General features: G+C 37.0%; 1 protein-coding gene and 1 long non-coding RNA gene across 3 annotated transcripts in view; one reads left to right on the top strand and one right to left on the bottom strand.

The window, feature by feature from the left end:
- The first annotated feature begins 489 nt into the window (after positions 1 to 489).
- Positions 490 to 24,926, top strand: Jheh-lp2 (juvenile hormone epoxide hydrolase-like protein 2). 2 transcript variants are annotated; one of them, XM_089740023.1, is made up of 8 exons: positions 490 to 614; positions 16,076 to 16,261; positions 17,497 to 17,724; positions 17,945 to 18,109; positions 19,636 to 19,782; positions 20,605 to 20,809; positions 21,214 to 21,448; positions 22,856 to 24,926. In XM_089740023.1, the coding sequence occupies exons 2-8, from the start codon at positions 16,088 to 16,090 to the stop codon at positions 23,106 to 23,108; spliced, it is 1,407 nt and encodes a 468-aa protein (XP_089596149.1). In that variant the 5' UTR covers positions 490 to 614; positions 16,076 to 16,087; the 3' UTR covers positions 23,109 to 24,926. The 2 variants fall into 2 exon arrangements, with proteins under 2 accessions (XP_089596149.1, XP_089596150.1); XM_089740024.1 differs by lacking the exon at positions 490 to 614 and adding an exon at positions 12,384 to 12,895.
- The window catches only part of LOC149499604 (uncharacterized), a 137,721-nt gene continuing 135,384 nt past the window's right edge, over positions 23,775 to 26,111 (bottom strand). The window contains exon 2 of the long non-coding RNA XR_016325723.1: positions 23,775 to 24,425. This is a non-coding gene — a long non-coding RNA (uncharacterized LOC149499604). The remainder of the gene's footprint in view (positions 24,426 to 26,111) is intronic.

Raw genomic sequence — 26,111 nt, 5'->3', positions numbered from 1 at the left:
AGCAAACCGAATCAACCATCAATTTCACCTTTTTTTTTGTTATCCTGTTGATACTGGTCACGATATTAAAGCGAAGTTATAAAATTATTGTATTGTCATCGGTCCTTGATGCGTGTGCCATTATTCAAAGTAATCATCACTCTTTAAGTCGATGAAGGCGAAATCGCATAACAAACTTCTTTACTTCCACAAAATACATTGTAGTTGGTACGCTTTTGTCGAACTTTTTAGCTGTAAAAGGTTCGCTAATTGTTTTTCCTGTCAACCGTTCATTCGCATTTGTTTTCGCCGACCGCCGTACGTGAGCGAACAACGAAGTGTATTGAAGTGACAGGACAAAATATAGGTGTGCCGTATTCGCGGCAAATTTTAAATGTGACATTATACAACACCAATCGATCTCCACGTTCGGATCTATAAAATGACAGCGCAGCTACATCGCATGCACTACACATCGATTACGAACGGGAGCCGAGCAACACGCAACCAAATCTGAAATATTTAAAAATAACAGAATTCGCGACCGCGGGTAAGGTTCAATTATAATAAATTAACAAAGGCCTAGTTAATCAGAAAAGTGCACGCGTCCAGGAGCTCCGCAGTGGCAGTCCCAGGTGCGTATGTGCATTTACTCATTTTTTGAATCCTAGACGTACATCGGGAACCTAGGATCAGGGACGTTTTAAACTAGGATGGGGCCTTTGGGCACACAAGAATTTGAGGCCCTTTTGGAAAGTAAAAAAAGCGAATTATAATAACATTTTTTACTGAGTATGACCATTTATTATAGGTAATCAAATACAGTATGATATAATATGTCATTAATGATATTAGAATGCTGCTGGTTTTTTGGTTACGATTTCGATAACGGTTTCTCACGGGATTTCTGTTGAGCATAATCTTCTATTATAGGCATAGTATATGCCTTGTAAGTAAATACCTTCTGATTACTGATTTGTGAAAAAAGTGTAATGTGCCCGAAAAAATGTTTTGAGAATAAACGTGTGAGAGAAATAGTCGGCCTTTCGGGGGCCCCTGAGAATGGGGGCCTTGGGCACGGGCCCCGTGTGCCCTTATGGTAAAGACGGTATTGCCTAGGATACCTTGCTGGGCAAGTTCCGTATACTTCCCCGACCAGGGATCGATTGGTTTGTGTGTGTGTGTCGCGAAGATAACCGATTGAAACAAAATTACCGAGCCGGGAACCAACGTCTCACATACAAGAGACGTGGCTTCGCTGACACACGACGACATGAGCGATGTATTTCTGTGAAATAAAACTGTTTAAATAAAACCGAGGACATTGTCTCATCAACAAAAATAATTCCAGAACTGACTCAACACGAAAATGATGTACATTAATGTTAAATGTGTGTTTAGTTCTTTGAAATTGAATAAAACCATTATTACATATTAATCAATTGGTAATTTAAATAAATATTTAGGAAAAATATATTTTCAAATACTGAGTATAGGCATCTGGGTCATAAGGCGTGTACAATTTCTATTGAATTCAATACGTTTAAAAATTTACTTTCACATATTTTTGTTTCCGTATTTTTTTTATTGCTTAGATGGGTGGACGAGCTCACAGCCCACCTGATGTTAAGTGGTTACTGGAGCCCATAGACATCTGCAACGTAAATGCCGCCACCCACCATAAGACAGGAGTTGTAAGGTCTCACTTTTAACAGTACAACGGCTGCCCCGCCCTTCAAACCGAAACGCATTACTGCTTCACGGCAGAAATAAGCAGGATCGTGGTACCTACCCGTGCGGACTCACAAGACGTCCTACCACCAGTAAGATCCATCTAACTATCCAAATCATATGCTAAACTTCAAACGGAAAAACGCAAACCAGTGTAACAGAGGCGACCATCCTATTTTGACAGCGTTGCGTGAATCGTAACTAAACTTGCAAACTAAAGAAATGTGCACACATAATATCTAAAATAATGGAACAAAAAATTTAAAAAAGCACGAAAGTATTTAGTACCATAAATAAAAGTCAAATGTATATGTGTAGTCTAAGCCAGGATAAGACCAAAAAATTCAAAAAATCCCATCCATACCCATAACGTTCACAAGCACGTTTAAAAGTTCGAAAAAGAAAAAAGAAAATCTACTACAAGCTTGTTATTTTGTACTTTTATTTTTAGTTACTATAAATAAAAGTCATCAGCATCGAAGCGTGTCTAAGCCATAAAAGGAAGGCGGAAGTGAGCTATTTAAATCCACCTTATTTTCTATCGTTAGCAGAAATATTGATTGAGTCTCTCTGATTTTTAGTACAAAGTCAGAGTACTTACAAGATTATACCGTTTTCATATCGGTATTTGGTAGGAGGTTATCACTGGATACATTTATTTAACTTTTTTTATTAAATATTAAATTCAATTAGATTTTCATCTTGAAAGATTTCCTTAGGAATATAAATATAATCCCATTTTTATTTATTTAATGTGACTATCGACAGCGAGGACGTATTTACATTATATAATATATATCGGTTTATAACAAAATAAATGTGACGCTGAAAAAATAAATGTTTCAACATTATTGTTATAGATTTTAGTCAAAAAATAGCATTCTAGTTTGATAATATTTCCTAAGATTTAATATTAATGAAATTATGAAGTAGGTATTTTATTTTTCAACTCTTCAAATACCATAACTTGAGTTTATTTAAGTAGCACAATCGATCAACGTATTATAATTTTCATAAACTTCAAAATGTCTGATTGCCGTACAAATTTGCACACGTATGATCATAGTTACAACGCAATGATTCTACTCGTATTACTGTTGCGCAAAATCTAATCATATTTGACTTGCTATTAAATCATTTTTAGTGCCTCAATCGATAAATAAAATACTTAAACTTTATTTAATTTCGAGAATTTTCATATTTATCTACAATTCATTTTTATATATATATAGATTAAATTAAATTAAATTAAATACATTTCATAAATGACAACGTCGTCCTAACGTAATAAGAGAGCAGAGAACTTGTTCTTATCTAGAGCGGAAACAACTTTGTTTCATTAAATCGCGTTTATTTTTAGCTTGAACCGACTATTGACATTAGAAACCTCCCTGGGACGATAAATCAGGCTGCAGATGTAACGGGAAACCGTGACGCTAAATTATGACACCATCCTTGGTTTTATTTTTAAATAACGACATCCTCGGGATCTAATTAGCACTTAACACCCTGGCTATTTTTATGATAGCGAATGTAGAGTTTGCCGTATAAATAGACGGAAGGACGGAAGTGTAGCAGAGCAAACAGATTACCTTAGATTAGTGGATTACCTATTGAATTAACCTTTAAACTCGGACAAACAAAGCAATTTTCACGGATTAGGAAATTCAGAAAGTTATTGGAACTTCAAAAATAAACTGGTAAAGCCCAATAAAGCGTACACTACATAGTTTTTGTCAATCAAAGGGATGAAATTGAATTAAAAATGATTAAAAATATAATAATAAAATGATAGCATGTAATTTTAGTGATATTCAATGCTATATTATATAGCTAGTTCTTATTTTTCTGGGGGACAGATGTCCCCAGAACGATTGCTTTATGGCAGTGTGACGTCTTAATGCTGACGTCATAGATGTCATGAACAGGCCGACGATTCGAGATAGAATGAATTGTGGCACAAGCTGCTGAGCGTATTTATTGCGAATTTCGACTATAATTAATTGGAGTTGTAAGTTTGTACAATAATATGATTGTATTTTATACTTCTATAATCACAAATTTCGCCAAGACTACAGTATAAAAAATATTAACAAAGACAAACTTTTAATCTATTCTCAATTTGACAACAGACCTCAAGATCAAAAATTTGACAATAAATAGTATGCATGCGTGTGTGCGTCAAACACATGGTATGTAATGTGTGTAATGTTTTTTTTATTGATTTACTGTATCTTTTATGCATTATTTTAAAATAATATTAGCGTTGTGCACTTCTTCTCTATATTCTCTATAAGTGTGGAAAATTTCATACTCCTCCGTTCGCGCAATTTTCGTAAAAAGGGACACAAATTTTTTGCTTCACGTATTAATATATAGATACAATCCCGCAATTAGATGATATTTAAAACTACAGGATATTTTACATGATAATTATTAATGTATTTTTGGAAGGAAGTTCCTTATCGCGCGTTGCGAAAGGGGGCTAGACGGAAAAAATTAGGACAAAAAATTGTAACACTTTTTATTATTGTCGATAAGGAAAAGTCACAGGCAGTGCTACGCCAAACAAACATTAATATTGGTGTAGAACATTCCCAATCCTGCGGAAAAAATGGAAAGCAGTCTACGTCGCCCCAAACACGTCATTTCGGATCCTCCCGATCCACGAACGGTGCTTTTAGATACCTCAAGCACCGGTCACCGTTCTCGTCGAACCCGTCGCTTGCGACGAAGGGCTCGATGAGTAAATTAACCCTCAGACACAGCCCACTGAGTTTCTCGCCGGATCTTCTCAATGGGTCGCGATTCCGATCCGGTGGTAGATTCTGCGAAGCACGGCACTTGCTAGGGTTCGGGTTAGCAACGTCATCAGATTTGAGCCCCGTGAGCTCACCTACTAGTTAAGGCGGCGCTGATATAGCCTCTCAAGGCTATCAGTTTAGGTAGGAAAAAAAAACAGTGTAGAGCACTCCGTAGACGAGCAGCGTAGCGGCGTAGCAGCCGACGTAGCGCAGCCGCCAGTCGCCACAAGGAGACATTGTGTGAAGGATCGCGTGTTGTAAAGTGACCATTCGGGGCTTGTCGGAAGCTTAATAAACCTCAATATCATTAATATAACTCAAGTGGAGAAGGGTATTGTATCCAACTATACTTAGTCTGGCCATAAATACTGTTACAATTAGAAATAAACAAAATATTACATTTGAATTTGGAAGCTGTCATTTTTATATGATTGCTCATTGAGTTTTCTCATTTTGGCGCCAATACATTGTACAATATTTAGCGATATTAAAATGGAGTGGGGTGATAAAGAGAACCGAATCGCTGTGATTGCATTACACAAAGTAGGTATGGAGCCAAATGCAATTTTTAAAACTCTCCATACGCTTGGTATTAGTAAAATGTTTGTGTACCGGGCTGTTAATAGGTGCAATCAGACCTCCTCTGCTTGTGACCGAAAAAAAACTGGCCGTCCACGTAGTGCTCGTACGAAAAAGGTGGTCAAAGCAGTAAGGGAAAGAATACGAAGAAATCCTGTCCTAAAGCAAAAGATTTTATCTCGGGAGATGAAGATAGCACCTAGAACCATGTCGCGTATTTTAAAAGATGACTTAGGACTTGCAGCCTATAGGAGACGTACTGGTCATTTCTTAACTGATAATTTAAAAGAGAATAGGGTGGTAAAATCGAAACAACTACTGAAGCGGTACGCAAAGGGAGGTCATAGAAAAATTTTATACGGATGAGAATTTTTTTACAATTGAGCAACATTTTAACAAACAAAATGACCGTATTTATGCTCAAAGCTCTAAACAAGCTTCCCAATTAGTCGATAGAGTGCAACGTGGGCACTATCCGACTTCAGTGATAGTTTGGTGGGGTATTAGCTATGAAGGAGTGACTGAGCCATACTTTTGTGAAAAAGGTATCAAAACATCGGCACAAGTGTATCAAGATACCATTCTTGAGAAGGTAGTGAAGCCCCTTAACAACACCATGTTCAATAATCAAAAATGGTCCTTCCAGCAAGACTCGGCGTCAGGTCATAAAGCTCGGTCTACGCAGCCTTGGTTGGAAACGAACGTTTCGGACTTCATCAGAGCTGAAGACTGGCCGTCGTGTAGTCCCGATCTTAATCCGCTGGATTATGATTTACGGTCAGTTTTAGAGAGTACGGCTTGCTCTAAGCGCCATGATAATTTGGAGTCCCTAAAACAATCCGTACGATTGGCAGTGACAATTTTTCCCATGGAAAGAGTGCGTGCTTCTATTGATAACTGACCTCAACGTTTAAAGGACTGTATTGCAACCAATGGAGACCACTTCGAATAAGCTTTTTATGCTTTAAATTGTTTTATATTTATGTATTAAACTAACACACTGTAAAAGTAATAAATGTTATTTATAATAGAATTTTTTTTTCCTTTGTCTCAGTATTTATGGCAAGACTAGGTATATAGATATAATTATAATTATTTTACAAATAGAGCTGCACGACCCGACGCGACGTTGGCGTGACTATTGTTTACATACAAAACAAACGACTGAGTCGCACCATCTGTTCCTGTCTTTTGTCTTGTCTTGTTTAATTTTTGTTGCATTTATACGTGAACTAATAAACGAATATTGAATTGTATAATATTGCTAGCTTGTTGAATTAATTAATAAATTAATTTGACACATGTGTGTAAATATAACGATACAGACTGGCGGTTGGGCGACTTGTGGTCACTGTGCAATATCGCAGATTTAATGTATATTTAGTATTTAATAGCTTCAGTTCTTAATGTAACTCTAAATACATTATTGTATTCTTTTGAAGCTCTAACCCAAACTAAACTGACGATAAATTGTCAATTTAAGTTAACTTTTAACGGTACAAGATCTCTGATCATTACTTACTGAGTATTAAATAACTTATACAAAATTTCGAACTACCTACAGTAAGCTAATAATTATCAGAGACTATATTGACCTCCTTTATTTTATTTTTAGAATTTTTAATATTTGACAACTTAATTTAATACTATTGCTATAGTTGTAAGCCGTGCGCGGTGCGGCGTGCGCGTGTTCCTCTCTCTCTCTCTCTCTCTCACACTCACTCTCTCACTCTCTCACTTTCTCACTCTCACACTCTCACACTCTCTCACTCTCACACTCTCACTCTCACTCTCTCACTCACTCATTAATCGAAAGGAACTTCGTTCCATTGACACCTCTGAACTTCTTTTATTTTCTCTTGTAAGCGGACTAGCATACGGCCCATCTGATGGTGAGTGGTTACCGTCGCCCATAGACTTCAGCAATGCCAGGGACAGAGTCAAGCCGCTGCCTACCTAATTTCGTGTAGGCATATTGAATCATAGATTTTTATTAATGCTTTGAATTCATTAAACTTAGTTTAGCCTTAGCTTTTAGATAAGATAAATTTCAGTTTTTATTTATTGCTTAGATTGGTGAACGGCCTACCTGATGTTAAATAAATAAACGGTTGAAACCTGAATTAATGTCAATGTTATAATGTAACGGCTGTCTTATCCTTCAAAACTGAACGTATTATAGTCATTTTGCTGTTAAATTTCACGCGACATATTAATTAATTTCTTTTCATTGTTGACTATTTTTTAAATAAAATTCACATACAATGTTGAACAACTTGAAGTGTGTGTTTAAACTTTTAAGAATAAGATCGATTACAATTTTAAATCGAATTCTCTTTCAACCCCGGCTTGGTTATTCCGAGGGGAATGTGCTTCGCAAACTCGATCAGATCTTGTATCATGTCTCGAAATACTATCGAAAATAGAGTGAGAATGCTACAAAATTGAATTTCTATGGTAGTTTTATTTATTTATTGATTTATTCAACTTTATGCATTGGAATACAGTTTCGGATTTAATGCCGCATAATGTATAGAGCTGTGTGTTAGGTACATTCCGTTTTGAGAAAAAAAAAAGATGTACATATACAAACACACAAAGACAGTATCCATACACACACACACTATACAACGCAATATAATGTAATTTTTAATAATAGAATTACTAAATGAACTCGGTGACTTTGTCCGGGTTTTATTTATTTATTTATTTATTTAACTTCATCCACAAAGGTACAATGGATGCCTGAGGCATTCTCTACCAGTCAACCAAGGGTGATGTAGAGAATACTGCGGTAGGTGCATTACTTAATGCGAAAATAAACAAATTGATAATAATATTAGACACATATACAAACACATATTCGGTATATATATACCTAGTCAGGTCATAAATTCTGTCACATGTTTAATGTAAAATAATTGAAACAAGTTTATTCATTATGTAACCATTCATATACCAAAATGAACTTAACAAAACATAGATTCTTATGACACTAAAGTTTATTCAAAATGACCTCCGTGATTTTGAATACAGGCCTTCAATCTGCGCGGCCAGTCGTCTATCGCAGCACGAACGAGGTCCATGTCAATATCGGCGGCTGCCTTAATCAAGGATGTCTTGAGTGATTCCAAATTGGGATGAGGGTTTGAGCACGCCTTTTCCTCCAAGTGTTGCCATATCTTGTAATCTAACGGATTCAAATCTGGACTGGAGGAGGGCCAGTCTTCGTGCCGGATGAAGTCGATTTCACGCGCCGCCAGCCAGTCTTGTGTGCTCTTCGCTCTATGAGCTGGCGCCGAATCTTGTTGGAATACCCAGTGCCTGTTATTGAACATGGTATGAGAAACAGGTTCCACAAGGTTCGTTAGGACTGTATTTTGATACACAACTGCATTCGTTTTTACACCTTTCTCACAAAAATGTACCTCTGTTAAACCCCAATAAGAAACTCCCAACCATACCATGAGCGAGGATGGAAAATGACCTCGTTGGACACGCGGAATACGGTTGCTCGCTTCTTCACTACTGTGTGCGTACACCTTATCATTTTGTTTGTTGTAGCTCTCTTCTACGGTAAAAATTTTTTCATCCGAAAAAAGAATTTCCCGATATTTTTTCCTGCGTACCGCTTCAACAAAGCGCGGCATCTCTTCAGTCTCAGGTCCATTAGACGAGCATTCAAACGATGTCCTGTTTTTCTTCGATATGCCCGAAGCCCTAAGTCTTCATTTAACATCCTTTTCACGGTGGTTCTGCTTAACCCCATCTGAAGGGCCAACAGTTTCTGCTTACGTTTGGGATTTCTTTGAATTCGCGCCTTCACAGCTTTTATCACTGCTGGAGTCCTAACAGACTGAGGGTGACCACTTCTTGTCATCTACACTAGAGTCTTCATTGTATCGTTTGATGGTACGATAAACGAACCTTTTGGTTATATTCAAAAATTTCAGTATGTTAAAAATTTCAATTGGCGCGTAACCGCAACGATGCAACGCAATAACTGCAACACGGTCTTCTTTAAGCGTCTACTCCATATTTAAAAATGAGTAAAGTTCTAAAAGTATACATTTTTATTTTCATGAACAATTCGAAATTCGAATTCAATAAACTTTTTTGTGGCCAGCATTCTAAAAGAAAAGTTTTTACTGTGTGACAATACTTATGACCTGACTAGTTATATATATAATCACATGCAACAACGTACACACTATTATATCATGATAATAATATAAAATTTACACATATATCTATATAAAATTATATACAGGCACTCTGTATCATTAATACTGAAATGCTAAATTTTGGCATGCATTGTACATAAATAATATAATAATATGACATTATCGCATGTGATCATATCACTAATACCTAGAAGTCACGGCCTAATGAAAAGCGTCACAATGAACCCTTTTTTTCACCAATTCTAGCATTAAATGTTCACTCATATAATTATGTGCTTTGATGCCACTCGAAGGCGTATGCCTACATATATGTGCATATGTCTATTCCAAAAATATACATATATAAACCATTAATATTGAGAATCAAAAAGGGCTCAATCGATTGATGTCGTATAACTTATGAGTAGTAAAACTAAAAGCCCTTCACAGCGTGTAACGAAAAAAATCAATAAAGTACCTTCATAGCATAATAAATTTAATGCTATATTTACTATTGAAAATGGAGACTAGAAAAACCACATTCTTCACCATCAATTTTTTTACTTTGTTGAAAACATCATTTTTGTTTTTTACTTATTTTTTCACATTTAGATCTTTCTATAATTATTCGAAATTAATAAACCTAACATCAACCAACATAAAAAACTAAATCTTTATATTTAAAAAGGTATTTCCTACTTTTTAGTTCGGCTAGCTTCAAAAGTGTCTCTTTATTTTATTTTAATTTTTTTTGTGGTTATAGACAACTGATTATTTTGGTTAAAAGCTGTGTAATCAAACTTAATGATGTGTCCGCAGCTGGTTGAAAAAATATTTCTAACAACGTTAAACTAGTATCTCTGAAAATGTTATCTTATAGAAACTCTACACAATCTAAGATCTAAGAACATTTAGTTAGACTGAGTTACACGTAGTTTTTCTTGGAACGTGCCGATTGTACGTGATGTACCGTGAGCTCGCAAATTGACTTCCATATTCTCTACTCTGTTTCAACGGACTACGAAATGTTTAATAAAATTTATTTCTACGTACCCGTCGGTACCGAGGTTAATGCAAATCGTGATTGTATCTATATATATAAAAATCAATTGCTGTTCGTTAGTCTTGCTAAAACTGGAGAACGGCTGGACCGATTTGGCTAATTTTGGTCTTGAATTATTTGTGAGGTCCAGAAAAGGTTTAAAAGGTAGACAAATATGAAAATGCTCGGAATTCAATAAAAATAACAATTTTGTTTTTCCTTTGATGTGTCCCCCGTCGGACGGATTCCTTTTGTTTGCTTTAAGTTTATTTTATACAAAAGTTTAGGTCTTTTATTTATCGATTGAGGCACTACGATGTTTGCCGGGTCAGCTAGTTTTTTATATTTTATATCCTTTAGTTAGGCTTCTTTCTCGTTACTGAGGGTCATTACTGTGTTCGTGGTTTTTGTCTTAGCGATGGTTTGCCATCTTCTTCTATCTTCGGCCATTCGGAGAACATCGGATACGGTGGATTCGAGTGTGGTGCGAATTTGACTGATTCATCAGACAGGCCAGTGACTATTGATTTTTTAATACGCTTTTATTAGTTTCAGACGTATGAATGTAACGGAATCTTTGTACATGATTTTGACCCGTTTCAAAACGTCGGATTAACTCGAAATTTAGTATACTTATTAAGAACCGATGACAATTCAATATAAAAAATATATTAAAAAAATTAAAATTCAACTAAAATATTAAGAAAAAAAAGTTAAAAAAAACTAACAAAATACGCTTTTATAGAAAATGCAACTAAAAAATGCTACAAGATACCATGCACCCCACGCTTTGTTACAATAAAATCATTTTTTTCTTACACTATTTTTAATTCAAGTTTATTAAAATTTATTTTCTATTTTTTAGTTGGATTTTCTATAAAAGCGTATTTTATTAGTTTTTGTTTTTTTTTTGTTTTTATATATTATTCAAAATTCCTGTTTCCAAAGTAACTTAGGATTCGCATAACGAAGACAACGGAACTATCTTATGAATATTTGTGACTTCGTTTATATGTACGTGTTCCCTTGTTACTCGGGTTCAGTCGAAACTTTGAACAACCATTTTTGATAAAGTAGTGTATGATAAAATCTATGCAGCGGCAGAAGTTGTATTTACATACATAATATAAGTTTTGTTTTAATAATCCTTCTTGCTTCGTGTACCCTCAGTAAGCAGACAGACTGTGTTATGTTGCTCCTTGGCGGTAAGTCTGGTCATCAGCCATCTTTCATTTTGGATACGTGTTCTTTTTAATAAGCTTTTATTAGCTTCATATGTATGTATGTTAGTATATAACGGAATCTTTGAACATGATTTTGACCCCTTCAAAACGTCGGATTAATTTGAAATTTAGCATAATTATTAAGAACCGATGACAATTCAATATTTTTAAGAGTTCGATCCGTTATCCTTACTAGGATAATCAGGATTAGGGATTTTTTGCATTCTTAAGACCCGGAGTGTCTGCGTTAAAACCCAGAAGGGAAACTATCAGGTGCGCCGATCACCTATTTCTCCGATAAGTCACTGACTGATTAAGATGAAATTTTTGAAAAATTGAAAAAAAAATATTGAAAAATTTTATATTTAAAAAAACTAAAAAAGTACACTTTTATCGAAAATCCAACTAAAAAAAGAGAAAATAAATTTGAATTAAGAATAGTGTAAGAAAAAAATATTGTATTGTAAAAAATGGGTGGGATGCTTTTCAGGATATTATCAAAATATAACTATTGATACCATGCACCATAACTATTATTTTTCTTTTTTATTCATTGCTTAGATGGGTGGTCGAGCTCACGGCCCACCTGGTGTTTAGTGGTTACCGGAGCCCATAGACATCTACATTATAAATGTCGTCACTCACCTTGAGACATGAGTTCATGAGATCTCAGTTTTTACAACAGTTCTAATGTTCTTTACTGCTAATGTTTCTTATGAGGGTTCCAAGCAGTTGTATGAGATGAGTCTTACAGAGCAATGAAAGTAGATCTTACCAGCGATACAATTACGTTTCCAGAGGTAATTTTTCGGAAGCGGATCGTCCTAGAATGAACGACTTTTTTTTTTTTTTTTTTTCCACAGGAGAAAATCGCCGGAATCCCACCCGCGCGGCAGGTGGGGTATGTGGGAGTTGAACCTCACTAAAAACTCCTGCCGCTCACAACCGGCGCCCTACCTCGGACTGGGCCGGAGCCCAGTCGGGGCTATTGAAACGGCGGGACAGGGTTGACGCAGAGCACATTACATCCATCCCACCGTCCCACGGACGCCGGACCGGTGGCCGCCAGCGACACGACCACCGGTTCCCTCGTTCAGCGGGCCGAGAGCCCGCTTTGATGGCGCCGCGTTACACCTTCCCCCAGAGCGGTCGGGGGAACGCGGTCTACCATCACCCGGCTTCCTATTGCGGGTGAGCGTGCAGAGCACGCCACCCCACGTCTGGGTCCCTCCCCGCACAAAACGGGTGGGACCCCTAGCTCTTAGGGGGCCAGGTCACGGATACGACCCCGGTCCCGACCCCAGAATGAACGATCTAGATGAATTAAGAAGAGGTTTTTGAGAAGAGACATTTCCTAATTCCTAAGTTCTATAAGTGAGACTGTTTGTTTTCAATAAATAACATAAACAAAAAAAATCACAGGTTTTTAAGATATTTGGGTATGCCGTTATACAATGTCTATAACATTAAATCGTACATAATTTAGCAACTCCCGGGGACTATTTTGAAATATCCTTTCATCCGAAACGAGGATAATGCCTTTATAGCTTAAGTGCTCTTAAAATTTTCTTGTTCCACTTTCGAGAAAGGTTGTTTTAGTGTGTTGTGCTATGTATTCAGTGAAGAACTAAGATGTTTCATGCAATAATTATTAATACTCATTAATCTCAATTCTAATCCGGGTTAATCAAATTTCTTTCAAATGATAAACGAACAATGGTTTTTCAGCAGACATGTGGCATTGGTTCAGTTATATTAAATGCCTCAATCTTAAAGGTACTAATGCCTCAATAATGATTCTAGATGAATAATTATTTCTAGATGAATTTGAATGAATTCGAATTGAATTGAATTCGAAAGATATTTTACGTTGTTAGTAACAATCACATATCACTGTCCTGTTTGGTGCTGATCGAAAAAAGCACCGCCCCATTTCTTCTAGTATTTTAAAAAGCGATCAAGAGATTCACCGTAGCATTGAGTAGCAGCGATCACTGGATACTTTATCAGCACTCATTCGCCAACCAATATTTAGTATTTTGTCAGGGAGTTCATTCAACTTGTATTTTCCATAACATTTTTTATTGTCAGCTGTAAAACTCACTGTCACGTCGTAATGAAATAAAACTATGACCATTAAAACCACTTTTACATTTAATGTTGGATACTATACTGTGATAGACTGAAATATAATCGAATCATTTCAGATTATTTTTATTGCTTTTAGTTTTTGTGTTTTTTTTTACCGGAGAAAATCACGGGATCCCCACCCGCACGGTGGGTGGGGTATGTGGGAGTTGAACCTCACTAAAAACTCCTGCCGCTCACAGTCAGTGCCCGAACCCGGACTGGACCGGAGCCCAGTCGGGGCCATTGAGACGGCGGGACAGGCTCGACACAGAGCATATAAGATCCATCTCGCCGTCCCTCAAACGCGGGACTGGCAGCCGCCGTCGATGCGACCACCGATTCCCTCGGCTGACGGGCCGGGAGCACGCCTTAATGGCGCGGTACTGCACTTTCCGACGGAGCGATCGGGGGAACGCGGCGAACCATCACCCAGATAGGAATCTGGCGAGTGTGCCGAGCACGGCATCCCACGCCTGGTCCCTCACCGCACAAAGCGGGTGGATCCCGAAGCTCTTAGAGGCCGGGTCATGGATGAGACTCCGATCTAGACCCCCTGTTCCCTGCTCAGCGGCGGTGGATTTCTGAGTAGTAAGGAGAGCTTTGCCTCATTCGCACCACTGTCTCCTTCCGCAAGATGGTGCACTCGCAGAAGTCGGGCATAGCCTTCCAGGACTCAGCGCCGCCAAGCATCGACGCCCCGACGTCAGGCAGCGACAAGTCCGGTCCTATCTTTCCGACCAGAACACGGATCTGCACTTTTCAAGCGAGGCATACAGCGAGCGTTAGCTCCGCCGTGTCCAGGTCGTGTCCACAGTGGTGGTACCTCGTCGTCGGCTCAGTTCCTGTCCGGTGCAGGTACTTCCCGAAGCATCTGTCCCGGTTAGCACCTGCACCAGACGAAAGGTGAGGCGTCCTCCGCTACGATTCATAGTTTTCGTGACCTTGGACGACCTATAAATATTTTTTGTCGTATGTAAAATTTAATGCTATTATTAATACTCAAATACTTAACATGGATAAGTGTGAAAGTATAGAGGTATAAGGTACCTAATAATGAAAAATGGCAATGCTTTTGCAAGATCTCCCACAGATATAGTTTATTATTACCTGGTTGGTACCTGAATTAACGCATGGGCTAATTTTACCAAGGTCAATAAGATGACCTTGGCAGCACAGGATCGTTTCTTATAATAATAATTGACAACGTGTTCACGGGCTCGTAATTTTACATACCAAGGGAGCCACAAATCGAGTCGTACTTTAGGAAATTGAACACGAGCATCTATTTATCGTGGGAAAATGCAAGGAATTTTCGACTTTTTTTTTCTTAATTATAAACTCAGCGCATCAGCGCAGATAAAATAGTGAAGCAAGTCTAGTTTATTTTTGTCGTTTACTAATATTCAATGAAATGTTCATTGTTTTCAAAATCCGTGCTACGTACCTACTTAAAAATTTGATGATCTCTGATCGAAAAACATCGAAAGAATAAATACTACGTTCGTGTTGTAAACGTGTTGTTACTAAATTGTTATCGTCTGTTGGACGTGTGCGAACAAGTTACATCATAATCTAATATCGAGCTCAATATTGTGTGTTGTTTTGCTGTTATCAACATATATACAAAGAGACAAGAACAGTTAAGTAACAATATACTCTCTGTTTGTGAAACCCCTCACATTTCTTTTGTTCAGTAAATATTGACGTGCTTCAGTGCTATATTTCTATAATTCCATATTTTGGAAATATGTAGTCGTTTCTTATTTCTTCAAAGAATACGCAACAGTTAAATACCATTCTAATGTGTTTATTTTCATTATGTTCGTATCTCGCTGGCAGGTACCAATTTTTCTAATGATATACGTACTTAACAAATCTTCACGATTGACTTCCACGGTGAAGGAATAACATCGTGTAATAAAAATCTAACTCGCAAAATTGTAATTTCCGTAATTACTGGTGGAAGGGACGTCTTGTGAGTCCGCACGGATAGGTACCATCACCCTCCCTTTTTCTGCCGTGTAGCAGTAATGCGTTTCGGTTTGAAGGGATGGGCAGCCGTTGTACTATAAAAAACTGAGATCTTAGCACTCATATCTCAAAGTAGGTGGCGGCATTTACGTTGTAGATGTCTATGGGCTCCAGTGAACACTTAACCATGGGCCGTGAGATAGTTCACCCACCTAAGCATTAAAAAATAATAAAAAATAACGCGTATATTCGACAATACGTTTTGAGTTTTATTAGAAAAAATTGTATATACATACATATCTGCGGGATTTGAACACCGACATAGCCGCATTTGTTAATACTATAGAGATAATAATAGTTAGCACTGGGATATACATTACGATGTATTATTAAGTACATCTTCTTCAATATTTTACAATAATTAAAATTATTTTTTTAAATATGTTCGAACAGTTTGAAACCATCATGGGTGGACTCTTCCGGTTAGTGATAACGTCTTGTCTAACAATAGAACTTCTGGCGTCTCAAAATACAGAACCAGCATACAAGTTGGATCCTAACGCTTGGTGGGGACCGGAATGCACGAAATACCACAATGATACCAGCATACGACCCTTTGAAATTGTTTTCCATGATAAGGTATGTCTTTTAGATTATTGATTGTTAATTTATCATCTACAGAATTTACTAGGAACATTTAGGAGTTTTACTGAAGTTAACGTACGGACAATCAGTCTTTTAAATGTACAGACTTACGTACCAAAATCGCTTAATTTGTCTGCTGAATCATCATAGAACTGAAGATGTCAGTTACCTGAATATTGCTAACGAAATTTTCAAAATAAGTTTGTATATATACAAGTTCCAAGCAACATAAAAACCGTCGGTCTACAGAGAAATTTTATTCGTTCGGTGATTAGCTTCCCTGCTGTATCGTTACTTTTCAAACTAATGACCTGCGACGGAACAATTACAGCCTACACACTTAATTCATCAGTTCTATTAAGAAACACGCTAAATAAAAAGAGATTTACATGTTTTGATTGTGTTACACGACTTGTGATATTAATTGTTAAAAATCATTTGGCAAAGAAGCGAAAATATAACTGAACCCGCCCCCAATAGAAAAATCTACAAATAATAACACACTAGTGGAAATCGTAAAAAAAAATGGACACGCAAGTTATGTGTTAACCACCTTGAGATATAAGTTCTAAGGACTCTAGTATAGTTACAACGGCTGCCCCACCCTTCAAACCGAAACGCATTACTGCTTCGCGGCAGAAATAGGCAGGGTGGTGTTACCTATCCGCGCGGTCTCTCAAGAGGTCCATCAGTAAAAGCTGGTCCCCCTTTTCCACCTTTTAAAGCAAAACACACGACAGTGTCGAAGCGGAAATAGATACAATCGTCGAAAATCTATAGATGTTCATGGTCACAAATGACTTGTCAAATGGTAACAAAAATATATGACTTCGGTTGTTTACCACACGATGGAACTCTGGTACTCGTGATATGGACATATTTACGTGGAAGAAGCCGTTTTTAAATTAGAGCGCTCAGCTGCAGAAAACTAGTTACCGCCATAGCAGCTTCATTTGCAAACCGAGTTATGCAGGGCGTCTTAATCAACAAGACAAAAGCATAATTTCTGAAGTAATTGGAAAAGAAAAACTTTTCTAAGAAAATGCTCTTTCCATTTAAACTGTTCTTGAACCGCTAACCATAAGTATAGCGCTTTTTCTTTCGAAATAAAACCCACATGCTTCTATTGTATTCTATTGACTTACCGTTTGTTGAACAGCAGACTGTGTGTTTGAGGCTTGATCAGTGGTATACATAATATGAATGCATAAAAAGTGAATCCTTTCTAGATGATAGCGGACCTCAGATATCGACTTAATAATCATCGCAAACCCGTGCCACCGTTAGAAGGGATCGGATTTGAGTACGGCTTTAACTCTAATATCTTAGATGGCTGGCTTCAATTTTGGGCAGAAGAGTATCCCTTTAAGGAAAGGGAAATATTCTTGAACAAATACCCCCAATATGTGACCAACATACAGGGATTGGACATACATTTTATTAAGTACAGACAGAAGGTAAAAATTTTATATAACGTTATTGTAATTATTTTATTCTATCCCATTCTCATTATCTTTTGGGAAGTTATACTCGTATTATCGCATTTTCTAATTCTTCAACTTCAATAACTATAATCCCTTTCTATTTTTTACAGAACAAACCAGACTCCCCTCATAGTGTTTTTTAGGTTTTATTGGATAAAATAAGATTTGAATTACAAGTGTATATTCTTCACAGGCTTATGCCCATCAAGAAATAGTTCCGTTATTGATTCTTCACGGCTGGCCAGGATCTGTGAGGGAATTCTACGAAACAATACCACACTTGACAAGTGTAAATAAAAGCAGAGATTTTGCTGTCGAAGTAATAGCTCCTACTCTACCAGGGTTTGGATATTCAGACGTAAGCATCATTATCATTCCATGGTGATATTTATTTATTTTTTATTGCTTAGATAGGTGGACGAGCTCACAGCCCACCTGGTGTTAAGTTGTTACTGGAGCCCATAGACATCTACAACGTAAATGCGCCACCCACCTTGAGAAATAAGCTCTAAGAACTCAAGTATAGTTACAGCGGCTGCCCCATCCTTCAAACCGAAACGCATGATAATGAAAACTTTGGTACCGCTTATTCACATTTACCCTCAAACATAAGCTGACTTGGTGAATAATCAGCAGAATAAAATATCAATTTTATTAACACTAGCCTTGACCGCTATTTTCGTACTAATACTTTCCCGAAATTTTAAAACTCACGTGGGTGTGTGTCGAATCAGCAAATCAGGTTGGTTTAAGTTTTTCAAATGATTAACATCCTTTAATTTACCTTGATTGAAGTTAAAGGAAATGTGAAGAATAAATTACTTAAATATAAACATAATTTGGTACTTAAACAGTAATGATAATGCTTAAATTAATGATGATCAAAACCGAAAAGTATGACTGGGATTTAAATGAATAAGAAATACTAGAAAGAGCCGCAGCTGAATCTTATTTCAGAAATATACATTATTTATTGCCTTGGTAAACAGACGAATATGCTGTGTACTTAATGGAAAGTTATCACTTTCGCCCATCCGCAGCAACTTTGCCACTACTCAGAATAAAAACTCTCCTTAAGCCTCGTTTGAACTAAAATGATGTAGCACTTCGAAAATAGCCTAGGGCAAGGATCACTCCCGACTTTTAATTTATGTCTAAGGGAAGATCCAGAGGAAAGTGGATTCAGGTAATACTGGTGAAGGGTAATTCGATGGTAAAAACGAAATAAAGGTACCCATTATCTCTTCAGAGAAATCTCGCATTATCTCTTAAAAAATATTATATAAAAAAAATTACGGTCACATGACCGTAAAAATTTTTATAGCTATAAAGTCTAACAATATTTACTGCATTGATAAATCTATTTTTATTTAATAATTTTAAACATCAGGTAATTTTATTTGCGACTTCAATAAAAATACTTTTAGAGCGGTCGCGCATTTCACTTCTCCTAATAATAATAATTTCAAAATGCCCATATGCATATTATGTTCTTGGGGTACTACGGTATTGAAGTAGGTATCTTAAGTATATTAGTGTATTACTCTAACTAATTAGCATGGAACAGGGGGTGTAGTTTTTTGGATTATGTTCCTGGTCTCGTTTTCTAAGCTACAGTTTTTTAATCATTTTTTTTAATGAAATCGTATCATATCAATGGTCTTTAAATACTCTATAGTGTCCTAATGGGCATGGCAGGTCAAGTAATAAAAAAATATTAAGAAGAAAACTTAGAATCCAGATCTCATTATAAATTTGAACCATACAATGGCCCGCCTATTTTCAATGTGGAAGTCATTCAGCACATGCTACATATGAAATTGTTCCCGAACGGCATAGGTATATTACTAACTTTACAATTTATTTAAAGCATTTTTTTTTCAGGCTGCGGTCAGACCAGGGCTAGGTATGCACGAAATGGCTGTAGTCTTCAGTAACTTAATGAAAAGGCTTGGCTATAAGAAATACTATGTTCAAGGAGGCGACTGGGGTTCTTTTATTGGTACCTCAATAGCAACTTTATTTCCCAATGTAAGTTTTTTTTTCATATCGGTATCGATATGCATTTAAATAAACTCAACTGATGTAAAATGATTACTGGAACAGTAACGCATCGCAATATGAATGTGTGAGATGTAGTAACAATCACTTGCTATCAAATTGTAGATTCCGCTGTCAATCTTGAAATATATGATGTCATCTATCTATATATAAATGAATTGCTGTTCGTTAGTCTCGCTAAAACTCGAGAACGGCTGGACCGATTTGGCTAATCTTGGTCTTGAATTATTTGTGGAGGTCCAGAGAAGGTTCAATAGTGAAAAAATATGAAAATACTCGGAATTATATAAAAACAAACAATTTTGTTTTTCCTTTGATGTGTCCTCCGTCGAACGGATTCCTTTTGTTTGTTTTAAGTTTATTTTATACAAAAGTTTAGGTCTTTTATTTATCGATTGAGGTACTACGAAGTCTGCCGGATCAGCTGGTATAAAATAAAATAGTGGGCTGTAATACGATAGGTGTAATATTGTTCAATTTATAAAACGAGTAACAATCAAGCGTCGCGGGTGGCGTTGCTGCACGAAGTGACGAAGCAAGAAGGGTCATCGTACCGCCTTACGGGGTTACGGAATGGGCCTCGGGGCAAACCCTACTGCCCGGAATGATTGACGAAGCGCACGGTGTCGTACCGCAAATTAATGATGATCAAATCCACCCCCCCCAAATCCATCCCCGCGCCGCTGTCCTCCTCCGGCACCCGCGCCGCGCGATCGTCGATGTCCGTGCATCGACAGCGAGACCAGAATTAGTTTCTATTGAACCGAATTGTAGTAATCGAATTATTTTCAGGAAGTCCTTGGCTATCATACCAACTTTGGGTTATCGCTTACACAGAAAGCCTTGTCCTTAACCCTATTTGGTTCTCTATTTCCATCGCCAGTAGTCGATCCAGCATTGGTTGATCGAATGGATCCATTGTCAGGGCACATAAGGGATGCAATGATCACGGAGTTTGGATACATGTACATACAAGCCACTAAGCCTGATACTCTAGGTAAGACATAAAATTGAATAATATATTTACTAGAATTTCACGAATTATATGGGCAATGAATGGATGAAATTTATTATTTTTATATTACTACAAGATTTTGGACAGTACATCACCATTCTATCTTTTACCATCACACCTAAATTTAGCCATTCATTTTATCATTAACTATGTTCAACTACGTCTCTTGTGGAACTTGCTTCATGATGACGTCTTCACTGGTAAATATATTCCACGCCGGCTTCGGGACACAGCTCTATTTTTGGCTCATCTGATCTAATTTCTGCCATCTTCCATATGTCGTTGCGCCAAGAAGTCGAGAAACAGTTTCAGAAAATCGAAGCTTCTGCGATTTCAAATATCATTAATAGTAATTTTGCACATGTCTCTTAACCCCATTTTAACAGGAATAGCAATGACAGACTCACCAGGAGGTCTACTAGCATACTTCCTCCAATTAATCTCAACTGGGACTCGAAGTTATTTCTTGAACCTCGAAGACGGAGGCATAGATAATTACTACACTCGAGATCAGTTGTTGGATAATATCATGATGTATTGGGCGCCGAACAGTATAACCACTTCATTTAGGATCTATGCTGAATCTCTGAACCGGAGAACGTTGGCGATGGGAATTTCTGAGTATGTATCTTGTGACTTCTTGGATTTCTTAATCTTAATTTCTAAGCTTATTTGTAAAAAATAGATCAAAATAAACATATTCATATTATAATATTGAATAGAGAAGCTTTACATTCAGATGCTGGGTGTTAAGCTTTCGCTTTCAAGATATAAAGCGGCGACCACGCCAATACACACATATGCTACGGCCATTGAAGCAGTCTACTTTCGCTGTCAGAAACCAAGTCAACTAATGCATCATTAAATTTTTTTGAAATAGACAAGACGGTGGTACAAGTGCGTACCGGCTCACAAGAACATGCTCTGAATCCGCGTAGATCTGAATAAAATTTTAATTACTTTTACAATAAGCTTGATATGCGTATTGTAAATAAAATAATCTAATGGTAGGGCGTCTTGTGAGCCCGAACAGTTAGATACCACCGCCCTGGCTACTTCTAACGTGAAACAGTAATGCGTTTCGATTTGAAGGCAGCCGTTGCACTGTAAAAACTTAGACTTTGAACTCGTGTCTCGGGTGAGGGGCGACATAAACTTTTTTGTGATCCGGTAACCACTTAACACCAGGTGAACCGTGAACTCATCCACCCAAATAAGGTATACTAAAAAAAAGTTACCGATTTTAGGCACTGATGATGCTCTTAACAGGTTAAGGGCCGAGATTTTTTTTGCGATTTTTGCCAAAAGTAATTAAATGCATATGGATAAAGAATTATTCAAATAAGCTATTCTTACTTTTAGTTTTTTGATTATACAATTATATTGTCGAATAGTCCCCCTTCAATATGTTATAGCTACTAGCCTGGATGAGCTATGGGGGTCCGCGTATCTTACATATTCAATAGAAAACTTGCCGTCAGGGGTATTCTAGGCAGGTGAGTTGCGGCGGTCCCAAGGAACCGCTAATTTTCTTTTGGCAAAGTAGTATCAACCCACAGGGACCGTTCCAGTCCTTAATCTGTTAAAGCAATTAAGAGTTCAACATAATATGTGTTCAAGGTGTACGTCATTGTCATTTTTATTTTTCTGAGGTCTTATAACGGCCCGCTTCACTTCAAGGTGTGGCCTTATTTGTCCTTATTTTAAATGCTAATTTAAATATGCATTAAGTCCTACATAGTTTTTGCTTTTAAATATTTAATTGTGTACCCAGTTACCCAGTACTCCTTGTTATTATTAAAAAAGCATAGATAATTATGTAAAGGCTTAAGGCGCACAGAAACAACGCGTCCATGGCACAAAAATTAGCTTATTATATTTATGACATTACTAATAAAGTTTACCTGTTTATTATGTAAAATAATTAGCTTAACACTTTAAATTACTGAATTATTAGAATAATTCTCTAAAAATTAATTATAAACAAGTTGACTAAGGCATTAGCATAAGGCATCTTTTTGATTTCAGAATACCTACTCCAGTTCCAACAATCACGATTCACGCCAAAGATGAAATTGCCTACCAATCGCCTTTGCTTCTCAGAACTAAGTTCACTAACTTATTGTATACTACAAACATAGATACCGGTGGTCATTTTTTGGCCTTAGAAATGCCGATACTCTTTGCTAATGATGTTTTAAATGCCATCGCCGAATTTAGGAACTGGCACGCAAAGCGAGGTCACGGTAATGGAGAATTACTTCCCAACAATAATGGATAATTAAGACCTCTTAAAATTTAATCCTCTCTATTCCATTAACAAATGTTTCATAATATATTTTGGCACTTTAGATTTTACTAAAAGTTTTAAACTACTGGCTTCCTTAACGTACCGCTAAAAGGTATTTTGTGGCATTTGATACTTATCTACGTAATACGGTAAAATGTTCAGCAACCACGTCATATCGGATCCTCCCGATCCACTAACGGTGCTTCTAGGTACCTCAAGCACCGGTCATCGTTCTATATATATAGTAAATTAACCCTAAGACACAGCCCATTGAGTTTCTCGCCGGATCTTCTCAGTGGGTCGCGTTTCCGATCCGGTGGTAGATTCTGCGAAGCACGGCTCTTGCTAGGATTCGTGTTAGCAACGTCGTCAGGTTTGAGCCCCGTGAGCTCACCTACTAGTTAAGGTTACGCTGATATAGCCTCTCAAGGCTATCAGCTTAGGTAGGAATAAAGAAAAAAAAGCTCAGCAAACGGGTTAAATTTCATATCTCGTTTGAACCAAAAACACCGTGGAAACTATTTAGAGGGCGCCCAGCGGACGAGTGCAGTCAATTTCACGGCTTGCCAGGCTAATCTCTGTGTTGAACTCAGCCGAAGGCGTTTTCGTAGAGTTTCAAAACATTGACATAAGCAGTTTGAACTTTTAGTACAGAAAACAAAAACAGTTAAGATTTTTTGATTCGACCCAGGTCTTAATTTTGTTACTTGAAAAAGTCTCGGCAACTTCATTTTCATCTAATAACATTATCGTCGCAACACCTGCCATTGAAACGAAGTTCGTCAGTACCAAAATCAGCCTGTAACATTTGTTTGCTGAGAAGATTCTTGATAGCTATTAGAGCCCTCCAACTTTGGAACAAACTCCCTTTCAAGGTATTTCCTGAATGACATGTCCTTCTTCAAAATATTTCTGTTACAGATTAATTAGGTGCACCATTTCGTAGTATATGTAAGCTTTTATAGCAATAGAACCGACAGAACGGGCTAATTAAAAAATCGGTGGCGGTTAAACGCTGCGAAATTTATGTGCTCCGGTAACACTAAATGTATCATTAAGAGAATTAATAAATAATGCAAGCAATGGAAAATCAACATAATTACAATATATTTACAGAAAAATGATTAAGGATATTTAAGATGGATCATAGACTTCTCAAGTTGGTTTTTGATTGCAAACTAAGGCTATAAGGGTATAGGGCATATACTCTGGAGAACAGTCGCTGCTACCCAACCAAACCGTCACATCATGGTGAATATAATAACTAAAGTAGTACTATGGATGATTTATGTTTTTGGAAGTAATTTACTGAACGTCCTATTGTTTTTCGTCCTATTATTATACCATCAGGTGGGCCGTATGCTCGTCTGCCTACAAGGGCAATAAAAAAAAAATAAAAAAATAATGACTGTTCTAGTTTGAAGTAGACGTTTGCCATTTTGCACAGTAATTTAGTTTTTAGTAAGATTATACACTAATACTTTATATATTTTTGAATTAAGCTATATGAATCATTGTTAAATTCATGTAATCTTTTCTGTTCTTATTTATAATAACTAGTGGTCCCCCGGTAGTCGAAATTCGACTATAATTAAATGAAATTATAAGTTTGTACACTAATATGATTCTATTGTCAAAGACTATTATAGTTACTTCTATAATCACAGATTTCGCCAAGACTACACTTTAGACAAATGTTAATAAAGACAAACAATATTCAATCTTTCTCAACTTATTCATAGACTTTATCAATAAACTAAATCGTGTTGTATATGCGTGTGTGTGTCAAATATAATATATGTTAGTGTGTGTAATGTTTTCTTCATTGGTTTACTGTATTTTTTATGCATTATTTAAAAAATATTAGCGTTGTGCACTCCTTCTCTATATTCTGTATAAGTTTGGGAAATTTCATACTCCTCCGTCCGCACAATTTTCATAAAAAGGGGCACAAAGTTTTTGCTTCACGTATTAATTTATAGATATTGTAATTTGTGCAAATAAAATTAAAGTAAGCAACAATATCTTATTAGAATTGTAAATAGCCTAATTTGACGTAATACTTGTAGACCAAATCACAAAAAAATCGCAAAACAATGCAGGTTGAAGCAAGGAAACGAATTATCTTAACCGATCGTAACGAGCAAAGGTTAACACTACATTTTTCCTGTCTCTTTGACCCAACGATAAAATTCGGATCGACCGCCAGGGGGTTAACAGATAAACACATATCTGTAAATCGTTTCGCATCACGGACCTTTGAGATAAAACGCCAAAGAGGCTTAGTCAAACAAAGTTTTTCGCCCCATGCGATTCTCAAATGTATATAATCCGTTTTGGCTTTTGCGGATTTTGTTTTCGAAAGTTACTGAACATCGAAAAGTATAATCTCTAAGCTCTGTAATTGGATATTTTGCTCTTTACAACGGGAAGAGCTGAAGGACAAAGAAACAGTTTCAGTTGCATCATAAGAAGACTTTCAGTCCAATAGTGTCAGTAATCAATCATGAGCGTGTCGGCCGTATGCTCGTCTGCCTACGAAAACAATAAAAAAGTAGGAAGAAAACCGAAAAACCTAGCGGGATTTTGTTTCGGTTTTATATATCGGCGCATAAGAGCGTTTTTCATCACGCTCGCCGCTTACTTATGCAGGATGATGCGCTCATAGAAGTCGAATATAAACTTAGATAACTCGCTGCCAATTTGTACAAATAGACGTGCATATGGTGCAGTCTCTCTTAACCGTGGGAAACCTCGAACAATTGCCGGCGAAGCACTTCGCACCCGCAGCGATGGCACCCAGCTGTTGGCTCAGGGTCGTCAGTCACAATTCAATCAGTCCCCGAGGATCGGATAAATCGCCTCAATGATACGGAGATTTTCCGAAGGGTCAACTTTGCTACCCCAATTGTATCTCTAGTAAAGACCTCGAGGTTGGACTTTTCATGCTCGGATGACACAAGGGCTCCACCCCCAATATGTAAAGCAGCTTCC

Source organism: Bombyx mandarina, chromosome A1 (assembly GCF_030267445.1).
Source record: "Bombyx mandarina strain Sakado chromosome A1, ASM3026744v2".
Classification (NCBI taxonomy): Eukaryota; Metazoa; Arthropoda; class Insecta; order Lepidoptera; family Bombycidae; genus Bombyx; species Bombyx mandarina.
Note: the sequence above shows the minus strand (reverse complement) of the source record. Positions and strands in the feature narration are given on the sequence as shown.

What these genes read in the sequence shown, in the direction of transcription:
- Jheh-lp2 (XM_089740023.1), top strand. Translation starts at nt 16,088, where the DNA reads ATGGGTGGACTCTTCCGGTTAGTGATAACGTCTTGTCTAACAATAGAA. An exon ending in CAGGGTTTGGATATTCAGAC is followed by an intron (nt 18,110 to 19,635) that starts GTAAGCATCATT and finishes TTTTTTTTTCAG; the next exon opens with GCTGCGGTCAGACCAGGGCT. An exon ending in TTGGCGATGGGAATTTCTGA is followed by an intron (nt 21,449 to 22,855) that starts GTATGTATCTTG and finishes TTTTGATTTCAG; the next exon opens with AATACCTACTCCAGTTCCAA.